The sequence below is a fragment of the Zalophus californianus genome, chromosome 9 (assembly GCF_009762305.2).
Source record: "Zalophus californianus isolate mZalCal1 chromosome 9, mZalCal1.pri.v2, whole genome shotgun sequence".
Lineage (NCBI taxonomy): Eukaryota > Metazoa > Chordata > Mammalia > Carnivora > Otariidae > Zalophus > Zalophus californianus.
The window spans coordinates 90,271,138-90,298,290 of NC_045603.1; the positions used below are offsets into that span (position 1 = coordinate 90,271,138).

At 38.5% G+C, this 27,153-nt stretch overlaps 1 protein-coding gene across 3 annotated transcripts in view; it reads right to left on the bottom strand.

Annotated features, from left to right (window-relative positions):
- DERA (deoxyribose-phosphate aldolase) overlaps positions 1 to 27,153 on the bottom strand; it is a 116,395-nt gene that overhangs the window by 25,357 nt on the left and 63,885 nt on the right. For all 3 annotated transcript variants that reach the window (XM_027595759.2, XM_027595762.1, XM_027595761.1), the window contains one exon: positions 18,455 to 18,583. In XM_027595759.2, the coding sequence (XP_027451560.1) occupies positions 18,455 to 18,583 (129 nt within the window). The remainder of the gene's footprint in view (positions 1 to 18,454; positions 18,584 to 27,153) is intronic.

Genomic DNA, 27,153 nt, shown 5'->3' on the forward strand with positions numbered 1-27,153 from the left:
GTCTTTTCTAAATACATGTGTACTAGGAGTGTCTTACTGGAGTATATATTACACAGTATCCCCAAAGCTCTATGACCATGAGACCCATTTGTTAGAGAAGTTTTCATTGAAATACTATTTCACAGAACACAATTTAGAAATCATTATTTTAGCTGAAAAACTGCCCCCCAATATACAACCTTTCTTTGTTCATTTGGTGGGAGACAAGCTGGTCTTTAGAATAACCTTTCAGTTCTGACTCTACTTTTCCAGTATTCCAAATCATCCAAGGCCATGTGTTGTCGAGTTCATTATATTGCCTAGCTAGTGAAAATTTGTTTTTTGTTTGTTTTTAAAGATTTTATTTATTTGTCTGAGAGAGAGAGAGAGCACAAGCAGAGGGAGCGCAGGCAGAGGGAGAAGCAGGCTTCCTGCTGAGCAAGGAGCCCGATGTGGGACTCGATCCCAGGACCCTAGGATCATGACCTGAGTTGAAGGCAGACACTTAACCAACTGAGCCACCCAGATGCCCCTGAAAATGTGTTTTGAAGTAGATTGCATGAAAAGAAAGAAAACAATCTTTCAAACTTCTAAAACTCTTTTTTTAGCAAAATTTTATTTGAGCTTTGTAGGACATGAAACCAAATCATCATTGCTGTTTCTTCTTTATCTAGTTATTCACAGACTATTTCTTAAAATTGGTTCACAAATCTCCTTAAATTATCAAAAGGTTTCTAACCCCTTGCACTAAGACACACACATACACAGATGAACTTTATAAATCAGTGGTTCCTAACCCTGATTTTGAAAACTCCCAAGGTATCCAACTTAATTTATAGTAGGATTTTCTTTTAATTCTTAAAAAAACTTTTTTCATAAACATAATCCATGTTAATTTTTGGAAAAAAAAAAAAAAGAATGCAACAAAGAACCAAAGTCCCACTAAGTCATTTGTTGCCATTGTACAAAGAATACATTTGCAAACGCCCTCTTGTTTTTAAGAAGACAGCATACAATTTCATAAGTTACAGTGATTACTAATAAAAATTTAGGAAGATGGCCAGTTCTCTTCTTATGTCAGAAAATAACGCCCCCCCTTTTCCTCATTAGCTTCATTTTTTTTTCATCAACAAAAATTGAGAATTGTTACATTTAAAAGTTATCTTTTACTAAAGACCAGGGGGCATGAGACTTCTAGATTCATACGTTAAAGAAACAAGATTTGGTGGGGGAACAGGGTTGTCAGGGAGCGGTTAAAGCTTTTTTAGTTTAATTTTGCCTCATGTAAGGTCTCTGGAGGAAATTATGTGTGTTTTTAATTTTTTTCTCTGTCTTTGTATTTTGAACAGTTGGTTTTAGATTCAGATTTAAATGATCTGCATATTTTAAACTGTTAGTTGACTACACTGATAAACCAGTTATGTTTTTCTACCTTTAATTACTAAATTGAAAGGTTTAATACATAATTCTCTAATCTAGAAATGGATAACATTCCAATAGTTTGTAAATTCATGGCTGCCTGGAAATCAAATTGTACTTCTCCATATAAACAATATTTCCTCTGATAGTAAGTCCCAGGTCAGCCCCCAAAAGCAGGTTTTACCTTTACTGAACCTGAGTTCTATTAACCCCTCGTAAGCATTCTGCATAGCAATTCCCCTAAGAAAAGAGGGGAAGGCCTGGATACATCTGACTGTCCATCTCTATAACCCAACACCACCCCTATCACCTGCAAGGCTGGGGATGAGTCACTCTGAGCTTTAAATTACCAACAGGGTTTGCATTTGGACAAGGAATCTCAAGATGACAAGGCAGAGAAGGGCTGGGTATCCAGGTCTGTGGGGGGAGTGGGTGGTGAGGGCAGCTCTGAGGAGCAGGGGCATTCCCGAGTTCTCTGCCAATGTTCTTCCTAGTCCCTGGTTATGAAGAAGAGCCACATTTAAGTCAAGGTTATTAACATTGGGTCCTACCTGGTATTTCCTTCTACATCTGTAATTTCTCTAGCAAGTAGTTTACAGAGTTTATAATCTTGCTGTTTAAAGTGCTTGGTAACCATCCTAACTTTATTTAATTGGACCTATTTGGGGCACTAAGGAAAGGGATGTTTGGTCTGAAAAGTCCACATTGAGATCTCCTTTCTAAGCTCCCAGAACACCCACACTCTCAACAACTTTGCAGCATGCCTCCCCCCCTGCCACCCCCGTGTCCCAGCCATGACCAAATCTGGGGACTAGGAGGCAGGGCAGTCAGTCTTAAGTTCTCTCATTACCTTGCCCTCTTAGGAAATTCTTCCTCTAATACCACTGCATTCCTAGTTGCATTCCCCTCTTTGACTACCATCCAATAGACATAAAAAACTCAGGCACAGCCTCCAGTGACTGCATCCATGTCTAGATTACTTAAACACCACACACCTTAAGAGCAGCAAATACAGCATCGCACAAGACCATAAGACTATGGCTTCACAAGCGCCTGTTGCCCTCTTTGTTTCTGAGCATGAATCTCGTTCCTGTCTCTATGGGAGTCACTCTTTTCTCTGAGCCAACTGTCTTGAATTAAAACCTTGAAGTTTTCCAGTCTAGCCGCAAAGGACCAACCAAAGAAAACAGTTAGTGGAAAGGGATGGGTTTAACTGAAAATTATATTGTTATAAGGAGTACCTAATCACTTCATGGGAGTCTGGTTAAAAAGCCAGGCAGGAAGAAATCCAGTATCAGCCATGCCTGGGTGTGTGCTTATGGACAGGAGACGAAAATGAGAAATGTACTTCACAAATAATTTCAGTAGAAGAATATACTTAATAACCACTCAATTTAGAGAATACCATCTATAATGAAAATGTCTTAGCTGTTTTAAGGATTTTTTGTTTAATATTTTTGAAAGGCCTTATAATAATACTATAAAATGAGAACACCAAGAAAGGCAGAGGAAAATCTGCTTTTTAATTGCCTAAATTATCTAATCTATAATCCTAGGCAGAAACCTCAACATCTGTGAATACAACTATAGGTAACACTATAAACTCTGAGGTAATTTATATGCTTTTGCTTTTTATTAAAAAATAAACAGGAATATTTTAATTATTCACTAGAATGTTAATATCAAACCAGTGTGATAGCAGCTAACATTCTACAAACAGCCTTTTGCAGGCTTTGTGTGACACGGATGATCTAAATTCTTTCCAATTTCATTGACTATTCAGTGCCTCTTCTGTTGTCCCTGCCCAATTTAGCAGCTTTGCAGCACAAGAAACTTCCTTTTGATGCCCCAGTTGATGATAAATTTTTTACAAAAAGCATACTATAACACTTATTCTTGGGCCACTAGCAAAGCAAAGCATCACCCCGATAATTCAAGTAAAAGCACGAATTTCCTTTTCCTCCACTCCGTTTCGCTTTATATGCCTTGTCTTGTTCATGTGTTCTCAATAGAAAAATAGGCTCTCTTTTTCACTGCCACAGCCTTAATCAGATTTCCTTAAAAACACTAAATATTTTTTTCCTTGTTGCAAGAAAAGTAGAGGAAAAGGGGTAAGACTCTGATGCCTTCTGCAGTAAGCCAGCAAAGGAATGAACTGACAGAGGTCTTAGCAGAGGGCAGCAGAGACTCGGGTTCTGGGGCTGGGAAGAAGCCTCATTTGTCTTGAACTCCCTACCCTGTGGAAATGAGTGATCGCAGTGAGGGTGTGGACAAATGGCACCCTTATGAGCTGTTTTGTCCTGCCCCCCCCGCCCCCCCCCCCCCCCCCGCGCTCAGCCTAGAATCATTCACCAAATACTATTCATGCTGCCCCCTGAACGGCTCCCTCAGCTGTGGACTCCTCTTCATTCCCACAGCACTCCCTTAATTCAGCCCCACATCATGGTCAACTAGCCTGTAATAACAGCTTCCCAACAGCTTCCCTGTTCAGCAGCCTAAACACACTGCACAAAGGCCATGTTCCTAAAATGAAAATCTGGGTGCTGCTTCACTGCTACAAAGTATGTGGAGTAAGGGTGTCTTATTGATCTTTATCCCTGGGGGGGTGCCTAACACAGAACAGACTTCAATAAACCCTAGTGAATGAAGAGCTGGATGCATGAATTTCTCAGGCTAGAAACTTTCAAGGGTTAAAAACTTTCCCTACCTACAAACAGGAAACCCAAATTCTTTGTTGGGGCCTTACGCCCCCAGCAACTTAGCAACTTCCTCCACCGCCTCTCCTGCCATTTCTCCACTGACCCTCCACACCCTAACCATACCTTCCTCTACCTCTGCACCTAAGGACACCTACACAGATGCCACTTGCTTTGCGAACCCTTCTATGCCTCTCCAGAGGGTAGCCCTGCTCGTGCAGCACTTGGCGGAAATGTCCCTGTGGCTCCTAACAGGTTGCCAATGAGGCGATCGTAAACCTCACCTTTCACTTCCTCATGGGACGAAGAGATACTGTCAGTGTTTTAAAGGGAAAGGGTTCTAATTTTTCTCTCCCCTTTCTCTCTTCTTATGCTTCTCCCATGCAGAATAGCGTCTAATAAACATTAGATGCTCACTAAATACTTGCTTATAGCATAAGCCTATTCAACAGAAAGGAATGTTCCCAGGCATCAAGATGGCAGAACACCTTAGCCCTTCTCTTCTTGACCAGCCTCTTTCCCTCTCCCCTGGCTCCTCAGTCCTCACTACAGCCTCACCACCAACCTGCCTCAGCCCCTTTTTTTCCTTCCTGGCACAGCCTGGATCTAGGGGAGTCCCCATTCAAACCCCATGCCTAATATTTTAAAGGTGGAAGGAGGAGAAACCAAGATACTTCTATCAAGGAGAGGAAAGGATTAAAAATCCTTAATCCTTAAGTTCTTGGAGACTTAATTAAAAATATAAATTCATGTCCTTCCAAAACCACTGTTTCGTGTGTTGGTGAGGACCTACAGCTGTACATCTGACCATTTATAATCTTATTTCTATGGGAGTGCAAGCTTAGAGTTCCAAACAATCTGGAAAGGAGCCAACCACCAGGACAATCGATTTGTTAACTATGAGCTGTCTAGGCTCACGGATGACCCCCCTGCCCCTGCGATTTGAAATTCTCTCTCTAAATAATTTCGAAACTACCAGGGTGAGTGAGAAGAACTCTTGTCTTAAAATCAGGAAACCCAGAGTCCAGATAGAGGTTCTCATTCCTGCCTAGACAGTAGGAACACTAGAGAAAGTTTTTTTAAAAGTACTAATTCTCTTGGCTCCATTCAATACCAGTTAAAATTAGGATCTGTGGTGGTAGGATCTTTTAAATAGCTTATTTAAAAAGCTCTTCAGGAAATCCGAACGTGCAACCTGGGTTGAGAACGTCCTTCTAGATTGTTTTGGCTTTAGAATATTTGTCCCTGGGTAAGTTCCTTGTAAATTTGACCTTTCTGGATCTTGGTTTTCTCACCTATAAAATGAAAGCTTTGAAGTTAATGAGGCTTCTTTATACCTTATAATCCTTTCCAGTTTTCAAAGCATTTGCAACTTTTACAAGTTAACTTTTAAATGTTTAGTGGCTCTGTTTCTCTCATCTCCTCTGACAATGTACAAATCAAGGAAAAACAGAGATGAATTTGTAAGGACCTTTTCGTGACTTAGACAAAAGGAGTTGCAACCAAAATTCCAATTTCACAAATGTGTTAACTAGTTCCTGGGAGGACACAAGTTACCTACACAATCACTGAATGTTATGGATTGTTTCGAGCCATTTTGTTAAAATTTTCAGAATGGAAAAGAAGAGAGAAAAGTTCCGTACAATGATAGTTCATTGCCTCAGATACATAGCTTCATCATTCTAACAATGACTTTTTTGTATATGCTTCCATTAAAGTCATGACTGCAGAATAAGCTGATGATTTCCAGAACGCCCCCTCACTCCTTAAGTCTTTTTACTGAATAGCTTGCTGAGCAATTTAACACACAGGGTCCCTAATTTCTTTATACTAGTGATGGCAATATAACCTTTGTCTTGCTTCAACCAATTTTTCTCTCAGCTAGCACATCTTCCTAAGTTTAAAAAACATATTTTTTTTCATTTATTTGGCTTATAAAGTAAACCTAGAAACCTGCAAATACCTGTTAAAAAGCAAATAAAGAAATATTCACCCATGCAGAAGAAAACAGAACACAGGAGAACCGCTTGCTCCATTTTATAATATTATGGTACATTGTGTAGTCTTGTGTCAGTATTTATTATCAGTCATTTAGTTTATGATAGAGAATAACTTTTGATTACTGATGCTTGTAGTATTACTCACTCTGTCTTGGACTGTTTGAAGATCTGTATTTTTATTACAAAGTCCAATAAAAATAAAGTGAAAAACCCATAGGTCCCAAAACTGATTCCTGGCTTGTGCTGTATGTCACTCCTTTCCAATCTAAAAAGTATTTCCTTCTACTGTTAGTCTCTGTCTCTTGCTCATAAGCAAATTTATCTCCTAATGCCTCATTCTTTATTTTAGCCATTAATCTCCCATTGAGAACCTTACCAAATGCTTTTTGCAGATAAAAATATTTAATATCTACTAGATTTCCCCTATCCACAAAACCATCCAACATTGCTTAGAGGGAAAAATCAATCTTTTGTACCTGAATTTAAGTTTGCTGGTTTGACTCAAAGTATTTTTTTCTAACTTCTTCAGGTCTTTATAGGAAATAAGAGCATCACAGCCCAAGAACCCTATTTCTCTTTGTTATGGGTTGACTCTTGCCCCCTGAAAAGGTATGTTGAAATTCTAATCCCTGGTACCTTACAAAGTGATCTATTTGGAAATAGGGTCATCGCGGACATAATTAGTTGAGTAAAGACAAGGTCTTGCTGAGTAAGGTGGGGCCATTAAGTGACTGGTGTCCTTATAAAAAAGGAAGAGACAGACAAAAGTACACAGGGCCATGTGTTGATGGAGACACAGAATGGAGTGTTCCATCTACAAGCCAAGGAATGCCAAGGATTGCGAGCAAACACCAGAAGCTAGAGAATGCAAGCAAGAATTCTACCCTGCCCATTACAGAGGGAGCATGGCAGAAGAGAACAATCATGCTTTTTCATCTTTTTTGTATGGGTGTATACAAGTATTTGAATATGGTATCAAAACCCCAGCGATTGCCATCTTCCCAAATAAGATGCCCAATCACCTTGATTTCAGGCTTCTACCCTCCAGAGCCACGATAATAAATTTCTGTTGTTTCAAGCCACCCAGTTTGAGGTAGAAACCGAGGAAACCAATATACTCCTCTTTTCTCATTATTTCCATATTTGGGGTCCCGTCTATACTGGATTGTAATCTACACTGAAATGTCTCACACACATATAAACAGCTGTGTGTGTGTGTATGTTTTTCTCTTCTGTATAGGATCATACTGAGCTCTGAAATAGCAAGCATCTCTAATGGGCACTGAGTATCACATATATAACAGTAGCTCCATCAGGCTATGATCTAGCCTGGAAAATCTGGACCCTCACTAAAGTCTGCCTTATACCAGGCCAAAATCCATCTTTCCATAACTTCTAAAAGCTGGGTCCCAGTCCTCCTACCCTGGGATCATAGAGAACAATCATGCTTTTTCATCCTTTTTGTATGGGTGTATACAACTATTTGAGTACAGTATCAAAACCCCAGTGATTGCCATCTTCCCAAATAAGATGCCCAATTTCTTTTCGATCCTTCTTCACAGGAAGTTTTCCATGACCCTCATCCAATGCTGGGACATTCTTCCACATATGCTCCAATGGTATTACCATGTCCCATACCCTCTTATGTCAACCCCTCTGCTCCTTCATGCTCAGACTGCCCCCATCGGGTGGATTAAGAGAAAGGTTCACTTTCCAAATCACTCCCTAGCTGTCCTCTCAGCACCCAGGAAGGGGAATATGAAATTTACCAAGAACTTCAGTGCAGAACTCGAGCAGCGGTCGTTAAGTCATGACCCCACTGATGTTCCCAGGACATCGTCATGGGACCATCAGCAGAGCAGGTAAACACACACACAAAAAAAAAACACGCAATGTACCTGAGGTGGGAGTGCTCTTGGCACCCTTCCTTTTCATTCCAGCAAGGATTTACTGTGGGCCTATCATGTATGGGCCCCTAGGCTTGCTTTCATTGTCCTCTTTCATGTTTATTTCGTGTCTGTCACCCCCTAGTTTTTCTCTAAATACCGTGTCTCTCTATTGTCCTTACTTCTTCTATATTGTCCTTACTTTGCTTGTCAATAAAAAAGTACAGCTCAACATGTAAATCTCATTCAGGGACTCTAGAAATACATCTGTGCCCCCAAAGATTACACATAGCTTATATATAATATCTTACATACAGAGCAATTACAGAGTGGAGAACAGGGTTGTGTATAGAATCTAGAGTCAAGAAGTGCTTCAGAATTTTGCCACTTCCTCAATGTGTGGCCTTGGTCTAGTCACTTAACTTCCGAGCATCAGGTTCTCATCCCTTAAAAGGTGATAAGGTACCTACCCTAGTTCCCTCTTAAGACAACTGCAAAAGGAATCTGTGAACTAGTAACCTCACATGGTTTATTAATTTTTATTCATTTGTTCATTCAAAAAAAATGCATATCAAGCATCTACCTGGTGAAATATGCTGAGAGACCCATTCAAGGATTCCAATTTCCCAGCATTTAAGAGTTTGCTAATAGATCACTAACTATCCGGCACACATTAAAGAATAAATAACGAATGTTAGGAATCAAAGACAAGTGAGTAATAGAAACTCAGAAACATGAGCAAATATCTACAGGTCTGGCCTCTATGTCTGTATCAGAATTTCACCAAGACATGAAAAAAAGTCCCTTAATGTTTCTTTTAATGCAAAATATAGATTTATTAAAAAACTGAATTTTATACATGTTGTTTACGAATATGATGCCCCTATACCTGACAACTGAACCCATCAACAAGAACTTCCTAGGCACTTAATGTGCTAGCTTCTATGCCCATAAATTCCTCTGAGCAAACTAAGTCTGGAGAAGGCCATTATAAGATTTTAGAATAAGGTGGCTTATATTTTTAAAAATCTCACACAGTAAAATTTTACAAACACTACTATATACCACATACAAAACTATGCTTACAAGCTTTTTCTTTTTTTCCCTAGAAGCCCAGCCATGAAGAGGCAAAGAAAACACTTTATGTTTAAATGTATAGTGATTTTCTTTAAAATGATACCCATATACCAAAATGGACCATCAGAGGTTCCTGTACCACTGGGAGGCCAGAAAACATGGTAGCTTCTCTCTCCTGCTGAGCTCTCTATTTTGCACTCAACAAAGGATGGCAAGAGGGTGGGTGAGGACTGCAGGGTGGGTGGGTGGGTGGGTGCGAGGGGGTAAACCTTCTGAAATTTTTGCTGGCGGGGGGCTAAATTTAAATTTGCTCCCCGAATGAGATGGCAAGTTAATCAGTTTTTACCCTAGAAGTGGTTTAATTCTCAGGGCTAGTTTAAGGAACTGTAAATGAATTTATGTTTTAAATCTATTACATCTTACCCCCAATACACATCTGTATTCTTATGCTTTCCTCCGTGGTGAACTTTCAACTGTAGCATACCTTTTCATAAATTAAATGTTTTTCCTATGAAAGGCAAGATCTTATTTTTAAAACCCCCCCAAACAAGAAGACCAGGCTGGATCACCACAGGGATCTAGATGTGCCATCTGGATCAATATTTCTTGAGTATGCAAAGATTTGCAGGCCAAGATGAAGGACTCAGTGTGACTTGTGACAATCTTTAGAAAAATAAACGTACACTGTCATTTAGTCTACTATTTGACTCCTATTTAAATTTTTAAAAACGGTTTTTTGAAAGTCTTAGATGTTAATTTGCTACCAATCACAGCATTTCTTTTAGAGCTTTGGTTTCCTTCAGTCATAACAAGTTTCCCACTGTTTATTTTTTCCCCTTCGTTTTATTTTTTTTAATGGCTTCCCTTATATTTTCTTTTATTTCTCTGCTTCATCTTATTGTTTCTGAATTACTCTGATCTTATTGCGTTGAATTTCAAATATCCCCTCCCCTGGTTCCTACTTTTTTCATTTTTGATTTCCTATACATTACAAAATTCCAGCCAAGTTCAAAACTCATTTTGCATTCCTTCAAGGTCTGCTTTTCTCAAGCCCCATATTTTTGTGTTCGTACTCTACCCACAGATCTTCATCAGCAATTCAAACCTGATGACATTATGATTGCATCTTTAGTGCTTTTCTACTCCAAACTTATTTATCATGCCTGCGTTATTTCCAAAGATAAGGTCTAGAATAACTTCAGAGCGGAGCTTGTTAGCTGTTGCGTGTGTGTGAACAGTCCACCGCTACTGAAAGATAAAGGCACTTTTCTACATTCTGGCATTATTCTTAACGTGCGTGTTTGCAGGGCTGAAATCCCTTAGCAGTAGATGGACCTGCTTTAGACTTCTCTTTTCTATTGGCATGTTTCCCTTTCTATCTTACTCCCTATCACCTTGTTCTTGGATTGTTTGATGAAAAAATATGGCTCTCGTTTCTTTTCCTGATTATATTCCCTTCGAATTGCTTATTCCTACCTCCCCTCCTTCTTTATTTGCATTTCTCTCACCACATGGCCAGTAATGTGAAAGTCAGATCCATTTTCTTTGGCCAAAAAGCCAAGGCAGAAAGTTTTCTTTAGTCCTTTCTTAGCCCTAGAGCCGCACAAACCGTTTATATGTCATACCACTGCTTAGGTCATCCAAACAATGCCTCAAATACATAATCTCCTTGTCAATGGTATAAATTATCTATCTTTTTGTTCAACTAAAGTAAAATTTTGCTCTCAAGATAACATGTCCAAACTCTACAAGGTCGCGGCACATCTGGAGAGATGAGTCTAGGTCTTTGGCATTTACTTTGCCTGTTTTTACTTTTCCTTATCTCTTTCTTTCTCATTCATCCATCTATCCATCCATTCATTCATTCATTCATTTGTGTATTTCAAGATATTTTCTTAGGCTCTCTTAGATACCAGGCATAGTAGTAATCACAGAGAAATATAAATAAGTTAGATATAGTCCTTGGCTCAGGAAGGTTCATAATTTTGCAAAAGATTCAACAGCTAAAACAATGGATGATGATACCACATGACAAATGCTACTGGTATTTACAACTGTCCTAGGAGCATGATGGTATGAACAATTAATTAATTCTGCCTCTAGAGGATCATGGAGAGATTTGACAAAGGATGAAAATTATATTTAAATCTTTAAAAACAGTTAAGAGAAGAGAAAGCTGTAACAGATAGAGGAAATGATGTAACAAAGACAGAGTATCTGGAATGTTTCCAAATATCAATAATGACCATGTAGAATTGCAGCAAAAAGTCCTTTTTAACTGATGTTCCCATTCTCCTGTAGAAAAGTACCTATCTTAGAGAGTCACTGTGAAGGTTAAATGTGAATATACACAAAGTCCTAAAAATAGTACCTGTCACATACTAAATGTTATTGTCTATTACTACTGTTGTACTATAGATTATATTATATATATTTCATCTCTTTGAAATGTTTTCTTTCTTTTTTTCCTCCTTGTTCCTGGCTTGGTTCTGGATCATTATTGCTGTTGAGGAAGTGATCTCCAGTTAAATATTTTATTCTGATACACATCTAAAGAGCTAAGATGGCTGCTATATTTTCCAGAGTAAAAGAATTAGGAGATATGACAAATAACCATAGCTGAGAAGTGTGGCATAAAAAAATTAACTGGGCCACATCTAATGGTGATTCTCAACTAATCAGATTCTTTTGAAACTTTTATTTTTTAAGACAGAGCCAAAAGTTGGCAAAACAAGTTCCTATTTAAGAATCACTAAACAGGAGCGCCTGGGTGGCTCAGTCGTTAAGCGTCTGCCTTCGGCTCACGTCATGATCCCATGTCATGATCCTAGGGTGCTGGGATGGAGCCCCGCATCGGGCTTCCTGCTCAGTGGGAAGCCTGCTTCTCCCTCTCCCACTCCCCCTGCTTGTGTTCCTTCTCTTGCTAGGTATCTCTCTGTCAAATAAATAAATAAAATCTTTAAAAAAATTTTTTTAAAAGATTCACTAAACAATCCTACTAACATATTAATAAGCTTTGAGATCAGTACAGAATGGAATCCAACTCAATATATTCTATCTCCTGCAGCTACACCAGATGGTTCTGAAAAGTGATAGTCTGAATAATGCCTTGTAATAGAAAAAAAAGATTCAATTCAATTATGTTTCCTTCCTGACTGAGGTAGGATGGCGTAGGAAGGTATGCTGATATTTTTTAATAACTTGCAACGTACTTACTTTATACTTTATAATGCAGCTATAATAATCAGATTGCTTCAATTAAAGTCATAAACTGTGCAAGAATGAACAAGAATCCAGGTCTTCTAGCCTCCATGACCTATGGCTCCTTCCCCTAAAACATTTTGAAAGACTCCTAAACAAAATTAAACCAAAAGTAAGCTAGTAAACATTTAGTTGACCAAAAATGTGAACACCTAGGTTAACTTTTTATTTACAATGATGTATGATATCAGACTAATACAGTTACATATCTCCAGCTTACTCTCCAGAGAATTTTTCTGTAATAATCTAAATGGCTATCAATATAACAAGATAACAATTATGAATGTAATGATAAAACATCTTTCCTTTTGAGATTTTCATGCTACATTAATGAGAAAACAAAAGTCACAAAGACACAACAGAATAAGTATACCAGATTTACCCTCCTGCTACAAACAACCATATGGCTGAACAAAATACAAAAGGCAACTATTTTCAGGCACTGGAAAACTGGCAGCTCAAGATACAGACCCCAAGATAATCCAGATATATAAATTAGCAGATAAGGACTTTTAATCAACTACATAAATATATTCAAAGACTTACAAGAAAATATGATCTCAATGAGAGAAAATATGTTGAACATCAGCAGAGAAATGAAAATCCCTAACAAAGAATCAAATGGAAATTCTAAAACTAAAAATGTACAATAAAATAAATTTCACTAGATGGGCTTAAGAGCAAATTTGAGATGGAAAATAAGGGTCAATAAACTTGAAGATCCATGTAAATGAACCAATCAGAAGAACAGAGAAAGGAGAAAAGATTAAAATTAAAATGAACAGGGGGTGCCTGGGTGGCACAGTCAGTTGAGCATCAGACCCTTGGGTCCAACTCAAGTGATGAGATCAAGCCCCGCACCAGGCTCTGCGCTCAGGGAGAAATCTGTTTGAGACTCTCTCTCTCTCTCCCTCCCTCTGATCCCTCCCACTCATGCTCTAAAATCAATAAATAAATCTTTAAAAAAATAAAAATAAAAAAATAAACAGGACCTCAGTAACCTGTGGGACAATATCTAACACTCACGTATTTAGAGTCCTAGAAGGGAAAGAGAGATAAAATGGGGTAGATAACATTTGTGAAAAAATAATTATAAAATGTCCAAAACTGGGTGGAAAACATCAACCTACAAATCCAAGAAGTTTAGCAAACTAAAAGCAGGATAAGTACAAAGAAAACCATATTTAAGCACATCACAGTCAAATCAGTGAAAAATAAAGAGAAAACACTGATTGACCGTAGCCAGAGTAAGATGAAACATTACTTACAGGAAAACAAGAAAAAGCCAAATTCCAAGAAATGGAATGACATGTTTAAAGTACTGAAATAAGAGTAAAACTGTAACCTAGAACACCATATTCAGCAAACAATCCTTGAAACATGAGTGTAAAATGAAGACATTTTCAGAGGAACAAAATCTAAGAGAATTAGTCACCAGCAGAACTTATAAGAAGGAATAAAGAAGGAAATGATGTATGTGTGAGAAAATATAAAAGACTAGTTTTAGGTTTCTTTTCATTTCCTTAAAAGACAAATGACTGTTAAAACAAAAATCACATCATATTAAGGAGTTTATAAATAGGTGGAAGAAGAACACTAAAATAATTCAAAGGACTAAAGAGGATGTAAACGCAACTGTTGTTAAGGTTCTTACATTCATGATACATGAAGTGTAAATAGAATAATATTAAATCTATGTAAACTGGTAAGTTAAAGATGCATATTATAATTGAGCAAGTGCTTGAAAAGTACAAAGAGGCTGTAGATAAAAAGCCAACAGAAAAAAATAAAATGAAGTGCTATCAAATATTTAATGAACCCAAAAGGTAGCAGGAAAAAAACAAAACAAAAAATGGATCAGAACAAATAGGAAACTAATTGCAAGATAACTGACTTAACTCCTATCATATCAAAAACTGTGTGAAATGAAAATGAACAAAACATTCTAATTAAAAAGTACAGATTCTCACAATGGATAAAAAAAAAAAAGCCTACAAGAAATGGCTTTAAATATATATCCAAAGATGGGTTATAGATTTCACACACATATATTTTTTTCATAAAAAAAGATGCAAAAAGATATGCCATGCAAATGGTAAGAAACACACAAGAAAGCTAGTGTGGTTAGATTAATACCAGACAAAGTAGACATTCGGGTAGGTCTAGTACCATAAAAAGGGACACGTCATAATGAATGCATTAATTCAACAGATAAACATAACAATCCTGAAAGTGTATATACTTAGTATCAAAGCTCCAAAATACATTTAGAAAAAACTGACAAAACTAAAGGGATAGGTAGACAAATCTACAATCATATTTGGAGACTTTAACACCCCTGTCCTCTTGGTAATAAATAGAACAGGTAGACCAAAACAAAATAAAACAAAACCAGATCTGAAAAATATGATCAACCAACTTGACCTACTTGATATTAACAGAGTACTATCACTAATATCTGCAAATACATGACATTCTTTTCAAGTGCACTTGAAGCATATTTATACTTAAATATACCATAAAAATGGCCTATAAATTTCTTCAATTTCAAAAGACAAAAGATTTTTACAGTGGATATTCCCTGAGCATAAAAGAATTTTAAATTGTAAGTCAATAACAATAAGATATCCAGAAAAGCACAGAATACTGGGAAATTAAACATTCTGTCGATTTCTCTTTATGTCCATTACTATTTGCTTTATGTATTTAGGGGCACCAGTGTAAAGGTTTATTCTAAATGATACTCTAATAACGTTCTAAACATCAAGAGACATCACAAGGGAAATTAGAAGTATTTTTAACTCAATGACAATGATAAAACAGCAAAGCAAAAAACTGGCTCTTTGAAAAGATTAATAAAATTGACAGACCTCTAGCAAAACTCTTTTCTACCAAAAAAAAAAAGAAAAAAAAAGAAAGAAAGAAACAACAGGAAAGAAAACAAAAATGACAACACCAGAAGTAAAAAAGGAGGTATAACTACAGACCCTATAGACATCAGAATATTACGAACTTTATATCAGTTAAGTTTGGCAACTCAGTATATTTGTACAATGGAATACCCTTAAGCAAACTCCTTATACACAGAACAACATGAATAGATCTCACAGCTATTATCTTGGGGATGGAGGGAGAACAAGCACAAAAGAGTACATACTGTATAACTATACGATGTTCTAAAACCGGCAAAGTCAGTCTATGGTGATAAAATCAGAGCACTGATTGCAGCTAGGGCAGAAGTAAAAAGAGTGGAACTAAAAGCAAAGGGGCACAAAGGATATTTTTGGGATGATGAAAAATACAAATTGTAAAAAGTCATCACATTGGACACTTAACACCTCAATGTGTATAAATTTACCTCAATGCAGTTGACTTTTAAGGGAAAAAAAATCAATTAAAAATGCCAAAGTAGAGCTGTAATTTATATAAATGTAAATTTAGTCCAAAATTTTTATCTTCAAAACATACTTCTTTTCTATTATATACCTTCTTAAGAGAATAGGAACCAGAAACCATGGGTCAGGAAGTATGCTGGATGCTTTCACTTATTATACCTTGCAAAGACTGTGTATGTCTTTAATTCATTATAAGGTCAAGCACAGTGCCCTGGGAGATGGCTGTGTTACAGCTGAGAAAGCAATACTCCTGGAGCCAGAAGACCCGGGTTCAAATAATGACTCTTTGTGGTCTATTAGCTTTGTGACCTTAGACAAGTCACTTTTTAAGTTTCTTCATCAACCACAGAGTTGATGTACAGATTAAGGAATATTATTTTAAAGCATCTGGTAAAGCACACCACAAATACAAGTTTTATTACCCATAGTAAGTACTCAACAGACACTGCTTAAGTGAAGAAATGAAAGAGATAAGGAACAACATAACATGGACAGGGATCCAAGCAGACAGGAAGAAACAGGGGAGAGCATGTACCTACTCACCTTTTTTTTTCTGTGGGTGGGTAGGCTGGAGGGTAGAAGAGGGACTTCCTGGCATGATGACCTAAATACCACGTTCCTATCACGAGCAGTAGGGGCAGTGAGGAGGACAGGGCTGGCTGACCTCCCAGAATGAATATACCTTCATTGTGACCTAGATCACAGCACTCTAGGTGAACCATCCCTTGTCCCAGCAAGGAGCATGAAAAGGGAGTTATCTGTGTACTTAGGACTCCAGGGGGCTTCACCCAGGCTCATAAGGGCTGCATTGAGGCCTCTATTATTGTGGACCTTTGAAATGCCAACATAACAGATGACCCACTGTTTAACGTGTTCCATTCTTCACCTTAGATTTTCAGAGACTGTGCTCGAAATGAGACAACCAGAGCAGAGATCATCTGGATACAGGGGCAATGAGCACAGCATATGCCCAGCAGGCTGATTTTCAGTAGAGTCCCAGAGAATGAGGCTAGGTCTGACAGGACTCAAAAAGTACACGAGTCTAAAAATCTAGAGGCGGACTACAATAGAGGCCCAGATTGAAGACCTGAGAAGTCAGGTATCTTCACCCACCTACGGAGCCACTGGTAGGGCACCTCGAAATTCAATACTCGATCACACGATAGTGGGACAGGTCATCTGATAGAGGTTTCAAGAGAATGTTATGTGGGCACAGAGAAGAGATACTGAACCAAGTGCTGAGGGAGGAAGCAGTGTCGGGGAAACACTCCTGAAAGAAGGGACACCTGTGCTGAAGCCAAAGATGTGAAGGAATTACTTGGGCAAAAGGCATTCCAGGCAGGGGGCACACCATGTAGGAAGCCTTGAAAGGTTTGGATGGTACCATCTGCAGAGAACTACGAGGAATTTCATAGAGCTGGAGCATATGGTGTGAAGGGAAAATGAGGAGCCTGTAGAGGCACAGGCAGAGTCTTAAGAAGGACCTTTTCTTAAAATCAGGCTGGGGAGTTTACATTTTACCTTGACGATGAAGGGAAGCCACCGAAGGATTTTTTGTTGTTGTTTTTTGAGTGGGCAGGCCGGGTGAGCCTTGTGGTGATCCTGACTCTCTGACAGTGATGTGAGAGTGGGAGCAGGGGGTGGAGAGTGCAGCTTCTGGTGAAGACCTTGTGTGTGTGTGTTGTTTCTTATTTATGGAAGTGAATTAAATTTCCCTCACATCTTGCTGAAAAGAAGGCTGTTCCCCTCCGTCACCTCTCTCATTTGCTCTACACCTTCACATTTTCTTATGTTTTAAAAGAATCCTTTGGTGGCAAGATTACATAAAGCTCACTGGCTTCTGAGGTGCCCTGCTGGCAAATATGAGCTCAAGTGGACACGTGCACAGGTATCTTCCTTTGTCTCCAGCTGGGTCCAGAGGCACTGTAAGCCACTGAAGGATTTTAAGCAAGCAGGACCAAAACCCCATTAGCATTTTTAAGAGACCATTCCGGCAATTGTGTGGGAAACAGATTGGAAGCGGACAAAAGCGGAGACAGGGGACAGCAGTGAGGAGACTGAAGTGATCCATGTGGGGTACGGCAATGGCCAGAGGAGGCAGCACGCAGGATGGAGAGACGATGTGTTAGATACAGTGAAGAGGTAGAGTTCTCCAGACTCGTTCGCTGGTTTAGGGGAAGATGAGGAAAAGAAGGAATCAAGCCTGACTCCCAGGTTTCAAGCTTGGATGTATGAATGGACAGGCCTGCTGTTCAAGGAGATGAAGAATAAGTCAACCTGCATTTCAAAGTATAAAAAGCAATGATACTGCACCACATTTAAAAAGAAAAATTAACACAAACAAAAGCACAGGCTGCCTGAACCCATATAGATACACATCTCTGAGAAAAATCAAACACTTAAATTCACAGGGAGAAATAAGTCAGAGTTAAAGAAATTCCTGTCTAACATATGTTGATGAATGAATAATCAAAGAATAACAAGAAGGCAATTCACTAACAAGAGAGCCATCTACTGTCTTACAAGGATAGTGCAGCGATGAAATGCCACAAAAAACGTGCAAGAAAGCCAAGTTTGTGACCACTTCACACTGTACACGTATTCACAAAATATCTGAGTCCTCCCACTCAAATTTCCAAGTGGTTAGCATGTTTTAGCTAATAGCCAAATATTTTAGCTTACTTATTTCTCCTAAAAACATCAATTCAATAGATACCGTCATTTGAATATAGAACACTTACCTGCCATCATTGCTATCATACTGGCTTTATAGACATTAGTAAGAGATCCAAGTTCTCCTGTTGCTAAGATGGTTTTGAGATGAGCGTCCCCACAGGCCTTGCGAAACTGACGAATCTCATCATACAGGGCTGGGGGAGGAAGGAATTGAGGCAGTTACAAAGCAGGCAAGTGATAACATAACTTGGCAGCCATGTGCAGCTGGTAGAACCCATCTCGGATTTAGGAAACATAAAACATTTGTCACTTTCTAAAAATCACCCCAATTTAATATCGCCTAGAGCATTCTGTTGCCGTTCACATCCCGTTATAAGAAATGCTTAGTTTGCTACCATGGAACTTTCTAAGCCCCTGCCCAAGGTCCAGAGCCACGCAGCTTTTTAAATATCGTTCTAATGACATGCAAATTACAAATAATTTCTACCTCTCCCATATGTTAGTTACTTACAAGAAAAGAGACATTTATCTATCATATATGGGGGTGTCCCACTTTGCAAACTAAAAAAAAAAATCCTCAGGTCCTTATTAATTCTTCCATTCACACATAATAAGTTCTCTTGTTAGAATTTAAAGCAGGCCTTTCCTGAGAGCTCTGCTAATGACAATAAAGACATAACCACCTTCCCCACTATCTGCCAGGGCATGTGTCTAAATATCTGACAAAAAAGCATCGAGCCTAGCCAGGTATGCTGGATGTATGTGCACAAAGCCAGTTGTAAAGAGACTCGCAGGTGCAGTCTTGAATCTATTAACCCCTGAACCCAGTACCAAATCTGGCTTTTGAGGGCTCCACATTGCACCCTGAAAGCAGCTTGATTAAAAATATACATATACCAAAAAAAACCCCACAAAACTATACTCAACCACACAAAAAGAATCAAGGGGGAAAACATTTCATATTCAAACAAAACTGACAGACTTTTAGTAAACAAAATCAGTTTAATGAGTATGAAATTTTTGAAAAATTACTTAACATAGTCTTCTGTCATGATACCAGTGGATTTTGGCTTTGACCCTGCATCAGGTCAGCTGCACTCATTCCTTGAACTTGGGCTATTACCACACTAACAGGACTATCAGGGCTTTTTTGTTCCTCCGTATATGTATTTTGTAGGATATAAGCACATGGACGAAACTGAGCAGGAAAGAAACATTCATAATAAGGGTTAAGGTTAGGGTAAGCAGTTTTTAATGTGGACATGAGACTTCCTTAATTCATAGGTTTATTAAAGTACATGTAAAAGACTAAAAATTAGTCACAAGTCAGCAAACTCTGTCAAAACCATGAAAATGATAACAAGGTGAAGAAAACCTGGCTTCCCAATCCTAGAAAACCTGAACTTAACCTGAAGCTCAAAGTGAAAACTGAACACAAATAAAAGCAAATATTCTATTACAGGATGTTTGGCAAATTTTAGTGTTTGTCACTGTCAAGAGATGGCATCCACAGAAGGTTTTTCAAGGACTATTTTCACAAATCCCTAGTAATCAGTGGTTTGGAGCATTATAGATGATCTCAGATGCCACCCTGCCCATCCTCCCCAAATCATGAGAAGTCATCTCACCCAACATCCAATATGAAAACATGTGTGAGGATGGTATAAGACAGCAAAGACTAAGTGGCAATAACAATTTATATTCTTTTAACTCAGGGAACGAATCTTGGATGGAATGACATTTTTCGAGTTACTGAATCTAAAAACAGAAAGCTGTTTGCTAAGAACTGGTGACAAGGAAATCTCTTGATCTGAAAATTCAAGAATGCTAACCCAGAGTTAACCTGCGACTTAATTAATGATTTTTCTTCCACAGTACAGCGCTGCGATCAAAAGCAGGCTCGAGAGTCAGACTAATGTGGATTTAAAACCCAACTCCATCCCTTCCTGCATGACCTTGGGCAAGTTATTCTCTCAGCCTCAGTCCCCTCCTTGAAGTGTCAATAATAATACTTTATAGGGTTATTATGAGGATTAAAAGGGAAGATATATACAAAATACTCTACACATTGTCTGGCTGATTGTAAGCACTCAGAAAGTTTAACCATGATTCTTAAGCTCAGAATTCTAGGAAAATGAGTTTCAATTAAGTGTTGTGTGATAAAAGCCAAATCTTATTCACGGCCTGACCCAACTCCTTGTACTGGACCAAAATCTTGTTATATGGATTAGTGTTTACAACCAGTGAGTCATCAGATAAGGCTTGAAAATGTTTTATTACAACATTTGTTGAGGTGAAGTCTGATCTGTACAAATTCTTAAAACAGTGATCCTGATCATATTTATGAACAAAACCATCAGCCTTTTTCTAAAAACTATTACCTTTTGATACCCAGGCAATTTCTTCATCTGCCGTTAAAATTAACCAGGAAAAAAAAAAAGATGTATTTTATAACTCAATCATCAGCCATCAAGTGATGCTCTGTAATCCATGATCCAAACTGGTCACTCAGAGGGTAACTGGATTTAAACAAATATGTAACCCAGTGCCTTCTCATTCTCTACCTGCCAACTCCTCAAATCATTTTACTGACCTATTTCACCACATAACAGGGTCCAGTTTTTCTGAGCAAGTACCTTAATCTTTAGAGTTCCACAATGGAAAGTTGTTTGTCATTTTCTTTCTTGTTACTATTCTGCCCAGAGTACACCAGAACAATTCAATTAAAAAGTATATACGGAACCTGGCCTTTGTATAATGTGACCTGGACTCCCATCAAGCAAATGCTTCTACCTGGGCCTCTGAATCTTCCTGAGTGATGCCAAGATGACAATGCAGTCAGGACGTTCATTAGTATTACTACTGCAGGATCACCGATGGCAGCAGATCCAACAGCGCCATGACCCAGGGGCCACCAGCCAGTGGTGGCAGCACCAGGAGTGGCCTCATAACCACTCTTCCCGTGGCACATCCGGCTGTGTTCTCTGCTCCCCAGTCTTTCATGGTCCTGCTTGTTTTCCAAGCCTGGTTCTCCAGGCTTCTTACTGACTCGGTGAGCTACTCTATGTCCTCCCAATAGATGCCTTTTCCATTTAACTTAATCTGCATTGGTTTCATTAGTTTCCAACTCAGAATTTTAGTATAACAAATACTGAGAAGTGTAGTATAAGTGTGGGACAACAGAGCGTGGGTGCCCCACTACCTGGGTTCATACTCCAGTTTCAAAACTCATTTGCTGTTTGATTTGGGCAATTAACTCAACAACTTTGTCTCCTTTTCAATAAAGTGGGGATAATAGAGGTATGCACACCTCAAGGAGTTATTTTAAGCATTAAATAGGCTAATATGTATAAAGTGCTAAGGACAGTTTCTGGGACATAGGTTAATGCTCAGGGAATGTCAGCTACTTGTTTTCCTGTTGCTGGCCTTGGTGGTGGTGCTGTTACAGTTACTGCTGAGTGTTTATTAGGTTCTGACAGAGAGGGACTTATAAAATCAGGGGATACCATGACCTACGTTTTTTTTTTTCATTTTATTTTATTATATTAATCACCATACATTACATCATTAGTTTCTGATGTAGTGTTCCATGATTCATTGTTTGCGTATAACACCCAGTGCTCCATGCAATACGTGCCCTCTTTAATACCCACCACCAGGCTAACCCAGCCCCCTACCCCGCTCCCCTCTAGAACCCTCAGTTTGTTTCTCAGAGTCCATAGTCTCTCATGGTTCATCTCCCTCTCCGGTTCCCCCCCTTCATTTTTCCCTTCCTGCTATCTTCTTTTTTTTAACATATAATGTATTATTTGTTTTAGAGGTACAGGTCTGTGATTCAACAGTCATAAAATTCACACTCACCATAGCACATACCCTCCCCAAAGTCTATAACCCAGCCACCCCATCCCTCCCACCCCCCACCACTCCAGCAACCCTCAGTTTCCTGAGATTAAGAATTCCTCATATCCCAAAGAACAAATAATCCAATCAAGAAATGGGCAGAAGACATGAACAGACATTTTTCCAAAGAAGACATCCAAATGGCCAACAGACACATGAAAAAGTGCTCAACATCACTCGGCATCAGGGAAATCCAAATCAAAACCTCAATGAGATACCACCTCATACCAGTCAGAATGGCTAAAATTAACAAGTCGGGAAACGACAGATGTTGGCGGGGATGCGGAGAAAGGGGAACCCTCCTACACTGTTGGTGGGAATGCAAGCTGGTGTAGCCACTCTGGAAAACAGTATGGAGGCTCCTCAAACAGTTGAAAATAGAGCTACCATACGATCCAGCAATTGCACTACTGGGTATTTACCACAAAGATACAAATGTAGGGATCCGAAGGGGTACGTGATTCCCAATGTTTATAGCAGCAATGTCCACAATAGCCAAACTGTGGAAAGAGTCAAGACGTCCATCAACAGATGAATGGCTAAAGAAGATGTGGTATATATATACAATGGAATATTATGCAGCCATCAAAAGAAATGAGATCTTGCCATTTGCACTGACGTGGATGGAACTGGAGGGTGTTATGCTGAGTGAAATAAGTCAATCAGAGAAAGACATGTATCATGTGACCTCACTGATATGAGGAATTCTTAATCTCAGGAAACAAACTGAGGGTTGCTGGAATGGTGGGGGGTGGGAGGGAGGGGATGGCTGCGTGATAGACATTGGGTAGGGTATGTGCTATGGTGAGCACTGTGAATTGTGCAAGACTGTTGAATCACAGATCTGTACCTCTGAAACAAATAATGCAATATATGTTAAGAAAAAAAAAGAAGAAGATAGCAGGAGGGGAAGAATGAAGGGGGGAAATCGGAGGGGGAGACGAACCATGAGAGACTGTGGACTCTGAAAAACAACTGAGGGTTCTAGAGGGGAGGGGGGTGGGGGGATGGGTTAGCCTGGTGATGGGTATTAAAGAGGGCACATTCTGCGTGGAGCACTGGGTGTTATGCACAAACAATGAATCATGGAACACTACATCAAAAGCTAATGATGTAATGTATGGTGATTAACATAACAATAAAAAATTTTAAAAAAAAGAATTCCTCATATCAGTGAGAACATATGTATGATATGTGTCTTTCTCTGATTGACTTATTTCGCTTAGCGTAATACCCTCTAGTGACCTGCATTTCTTAAAGAACATAAACACAACCTCTCTGGGGCCTAGAAAGCAGGCTAGGGGAAAAATGTTTGCTATATCACAAACATTTTTTTAACTTGGAGCCCATGTTCCCAGAGTTCTAGGAAAAGAGTTTTGCTACTTGCTAGTTATGCAAATTTATAGGAATCATTAAAATTTCCTATGCCTGACCACTTAGAGAGCCGCAGTTTGCTCACATATTTTTGTGAAGATTAGATAAAATAATACATATAGCTAGAACAGAACAAGGCAGTTAGTAGGCACTTAATCATTCAATAGATTTCCAAACTTTTCCTTATATACTTCCAGAAATGCAAAAGTAACTTTGAAAAACAAAATGGAGCAGGCACTGTCTTAATACTCATGAAGGCATAATTAGAATTCACAAATTTAACATGTAAGGAAAATAGACCACTTTACTCCAACACAAAACATGGAAGCCACAAATAAGCATTATTAGTGTCCAGGTAGTTTTAAGCACCTTGGCATCACAGTGATAGATGACATATGCAAATCCAAGTGGCTTGACAGCTGAAATGTAACCTAAACAATCTCGAATCATAATGTCCTTTAACATACTCAACTGTCACCTTCCTTTCAATATAGATGAGCAAAACAATGGAAAAACGAATGGATGGATTTTCCTCCACATCAGCAGGAAAGGAAGCAGCAGGATGTGGATTTATATAATTGCTCCCAGAATACACATGTGAAGGAAATTACAGTGGAATTAACAAGTTCAACAGACCCTCTTTCCAAAAAAACTCTTCATGAGGAGCAGCTACTGAAAAGAATGAGAAACCCCCTAAGTCTTCAAAGCATCTTCCTTCAACAATGCTCAGTGTTTTCTTCGCATCAGTTAAGTATCCCTGTGGGGTAGCTGGCAATTACCTCCACATTTCATACACGAAAAGTGAAATGTAGACAAATGAATGACTTGCCTAAAATTTCCTCACACTTTTCTCCCTCTGTCCCACCACATACATACATGCAGGCAGGTACACACGTGCTGTCGTTAAAATACATTCTCAAGGAAATAAATTGAAGAACTTAATAGAATAATCAAAACCTAGAACCTAAAGGGATGTCAACTCCCATTTAGTTCAAATTACTAACATTAGAGATGAGCATCACAACCCTAGGAACTGATATTCATTCTTCTAGGGAAAACAAAGTTGAGGAAATTGAAAAGTTCCAGAATAATTCAGAAACATAAAATACTTAATTCTGTATGATTCAATATACTAAAAAAATCTATAAATTGCTCTATGAGACTTCTGGATGGGGTGAGAACAGTACATTATGTTGTAGTGACGTTCACTTGTCTGAAGCAGGACTTTTCTGCATTTGCTTGCCCACTATTAGCTGTGTCACTTGGGAAAGTTACTGAACCTCTCCAAGCATCATTTTTCTACTCAAGATTGGATAGAAAATCTTTACTTTTGGAGCTCAAAGACATCTCAAATGTAAAAGTAATTATTTAAATGATTATGAAGGTAATCGATTAACTTTTTCTCTTGGATTCACCTTTAATAAGAAGCAGTCATAAAAATGAAGATAAACTATGATTTGCTCTAAAATGTTATACTTTTACAATTAAGACCAAACAGCTTCTTGTTATTGGTTTAAAAAGACAATTTGGAACTCTACTTCGTGGGAGCTCCCAGCCAGACAGAGGTGGGGAAGCAGAGGTACTCTCATTTGCATGCTGCCGTGAAGGAGGAAGTAAACTTGGGACTGGCATTGTCACTGAGGCCTTGGGAAACTCTGGGCTCACATGCTGCCAGATCAGGGTCGGGGGGTGGACATCCTCATCAGTGAGGGCTGGGAGTTCTGGAGGACTTGGCAAGCTCAACCAGCCTGAGTGTGCAGTACTGGACCAGGGAGACAGGCTGCGGGTTCAGGAGACTGTCACATACAAGGCAACTGATCAAGTAAATAAATATACTGAGTATGATGGGAACAAGATTTCTTGTGACAAGAAAGAGGGGCATCAATATAGGAAGAGAAAGGGCAAGAATAACCATATGATGTTGGCTTGTGAGGAAGTCATCAGTGTGAACTCATGGTTTGTGACAGAGATAGATAATAGATAGACAAATAGATATAAATGCATGTGTGTTTATACATGCTCATTGTGTATATGTGAACATTCATGTGTTTCCTAGATCTGTCCACTAAGAAAGCCAAAAAACCACAGCCTTGCAGCAAGGAGCACACCGAGCACCCAAATCTTGGTTTCTAAATACCAGTCTTCAATAAAAGGAAGCAGAGCTCCTTGGGAAAATGGCTGATTCCAGAGCTCAGGCAGAAAAAGTTAAAGATAAGCCTGAAATATCTTTGATAAGAATTCAAGGAAGTTCTCAACGAGTAATAAGAACATGTCAAAAGGACAGAAGAACCATCTGAAGCAGCTCCCACCAGCCAAATCTGGGATAATCTGAGTACCAAAATAACAATGACAGTAATGGATTATAACCAATTGAGTAAAACAGAACTCCATGAGTTCTTACAAAGAGAGAGGAAGAAAGTGGGGGAGGAGAAGGTAATGCTAACTAATAAGTATAGAAGAAATGACAGAATTAGAAAATCACCATTTGACATCTATCAGAGTAACAACAGAAGAATTATGAATGAATGCTAAAACTACTGAATAAAAGTTAGATGAGGAACAGGATATTAATGTAGTCTCAAAATATCTCCATTCATATACTATATTACTTACTTATTAAAACACAAAATACTTATTAATTTTATAATGGAGAAACTTGCCAGACAGCATCTTAGCCATTTAAAAATTAACATCATCAATAAAGGGACAAATCCATATCTTATGACTCCTGAAATAATGCACTGAGGCGACCTGAGCAAAACTTCTGTGGTATTTCTCCCCAGAATATATAACTTGAATCTAATCATGTGAAAAACATCAAACAAACCCAAATGAAGCATATTTTACAAAATGGTAGGCACCTATTCTTCAAACTCAAGGAAAGATTGAGGACTGTTTCAGATTGAAGAAGACTAAGGAGACATGTAACAACTGATCCTGAAACTAATAAAGAACATTATTGAGACAATCTGCCAAATGAACAAAGTCTACAGATTTAACGGTAGTATGCTATCAGTGTTAATTTCCTGATTTTGAAGGTGTACTGTGGCTTGGTACAAGTGTTCTTGTTTTTAGAAAATACACACTGAAATATTTGAGTAATGGATCGACAGGTCTGCCACTTAATCTCAAATAATTAAAACAATTACACATCCATAATTTTATATATCTGCACATGCACACACACACGTATACATACTCACAGACAATGAAAAGGCAAAAGGTAAATGGGGCAGAATTTAATAATTGTGGAATATCAGTGAAGAGTAAAAGTTGTGTGTATGATTTTTGCAACTTTTCTGTAAGTTTAAAATTCAAAAATAAATGTTAAAAAGATACTTTTCACATACACTGCTGTAATTTATGTAGCATCTAGACATTATTCTTACAGAAGGGCTTTTGAGATTATCAGTCATCCTGTGTTTTAGACAAAAAAAATTTGATTATATATGCTACATATTATTTGGTAACCTGCTTTCCCCCCCGAAAT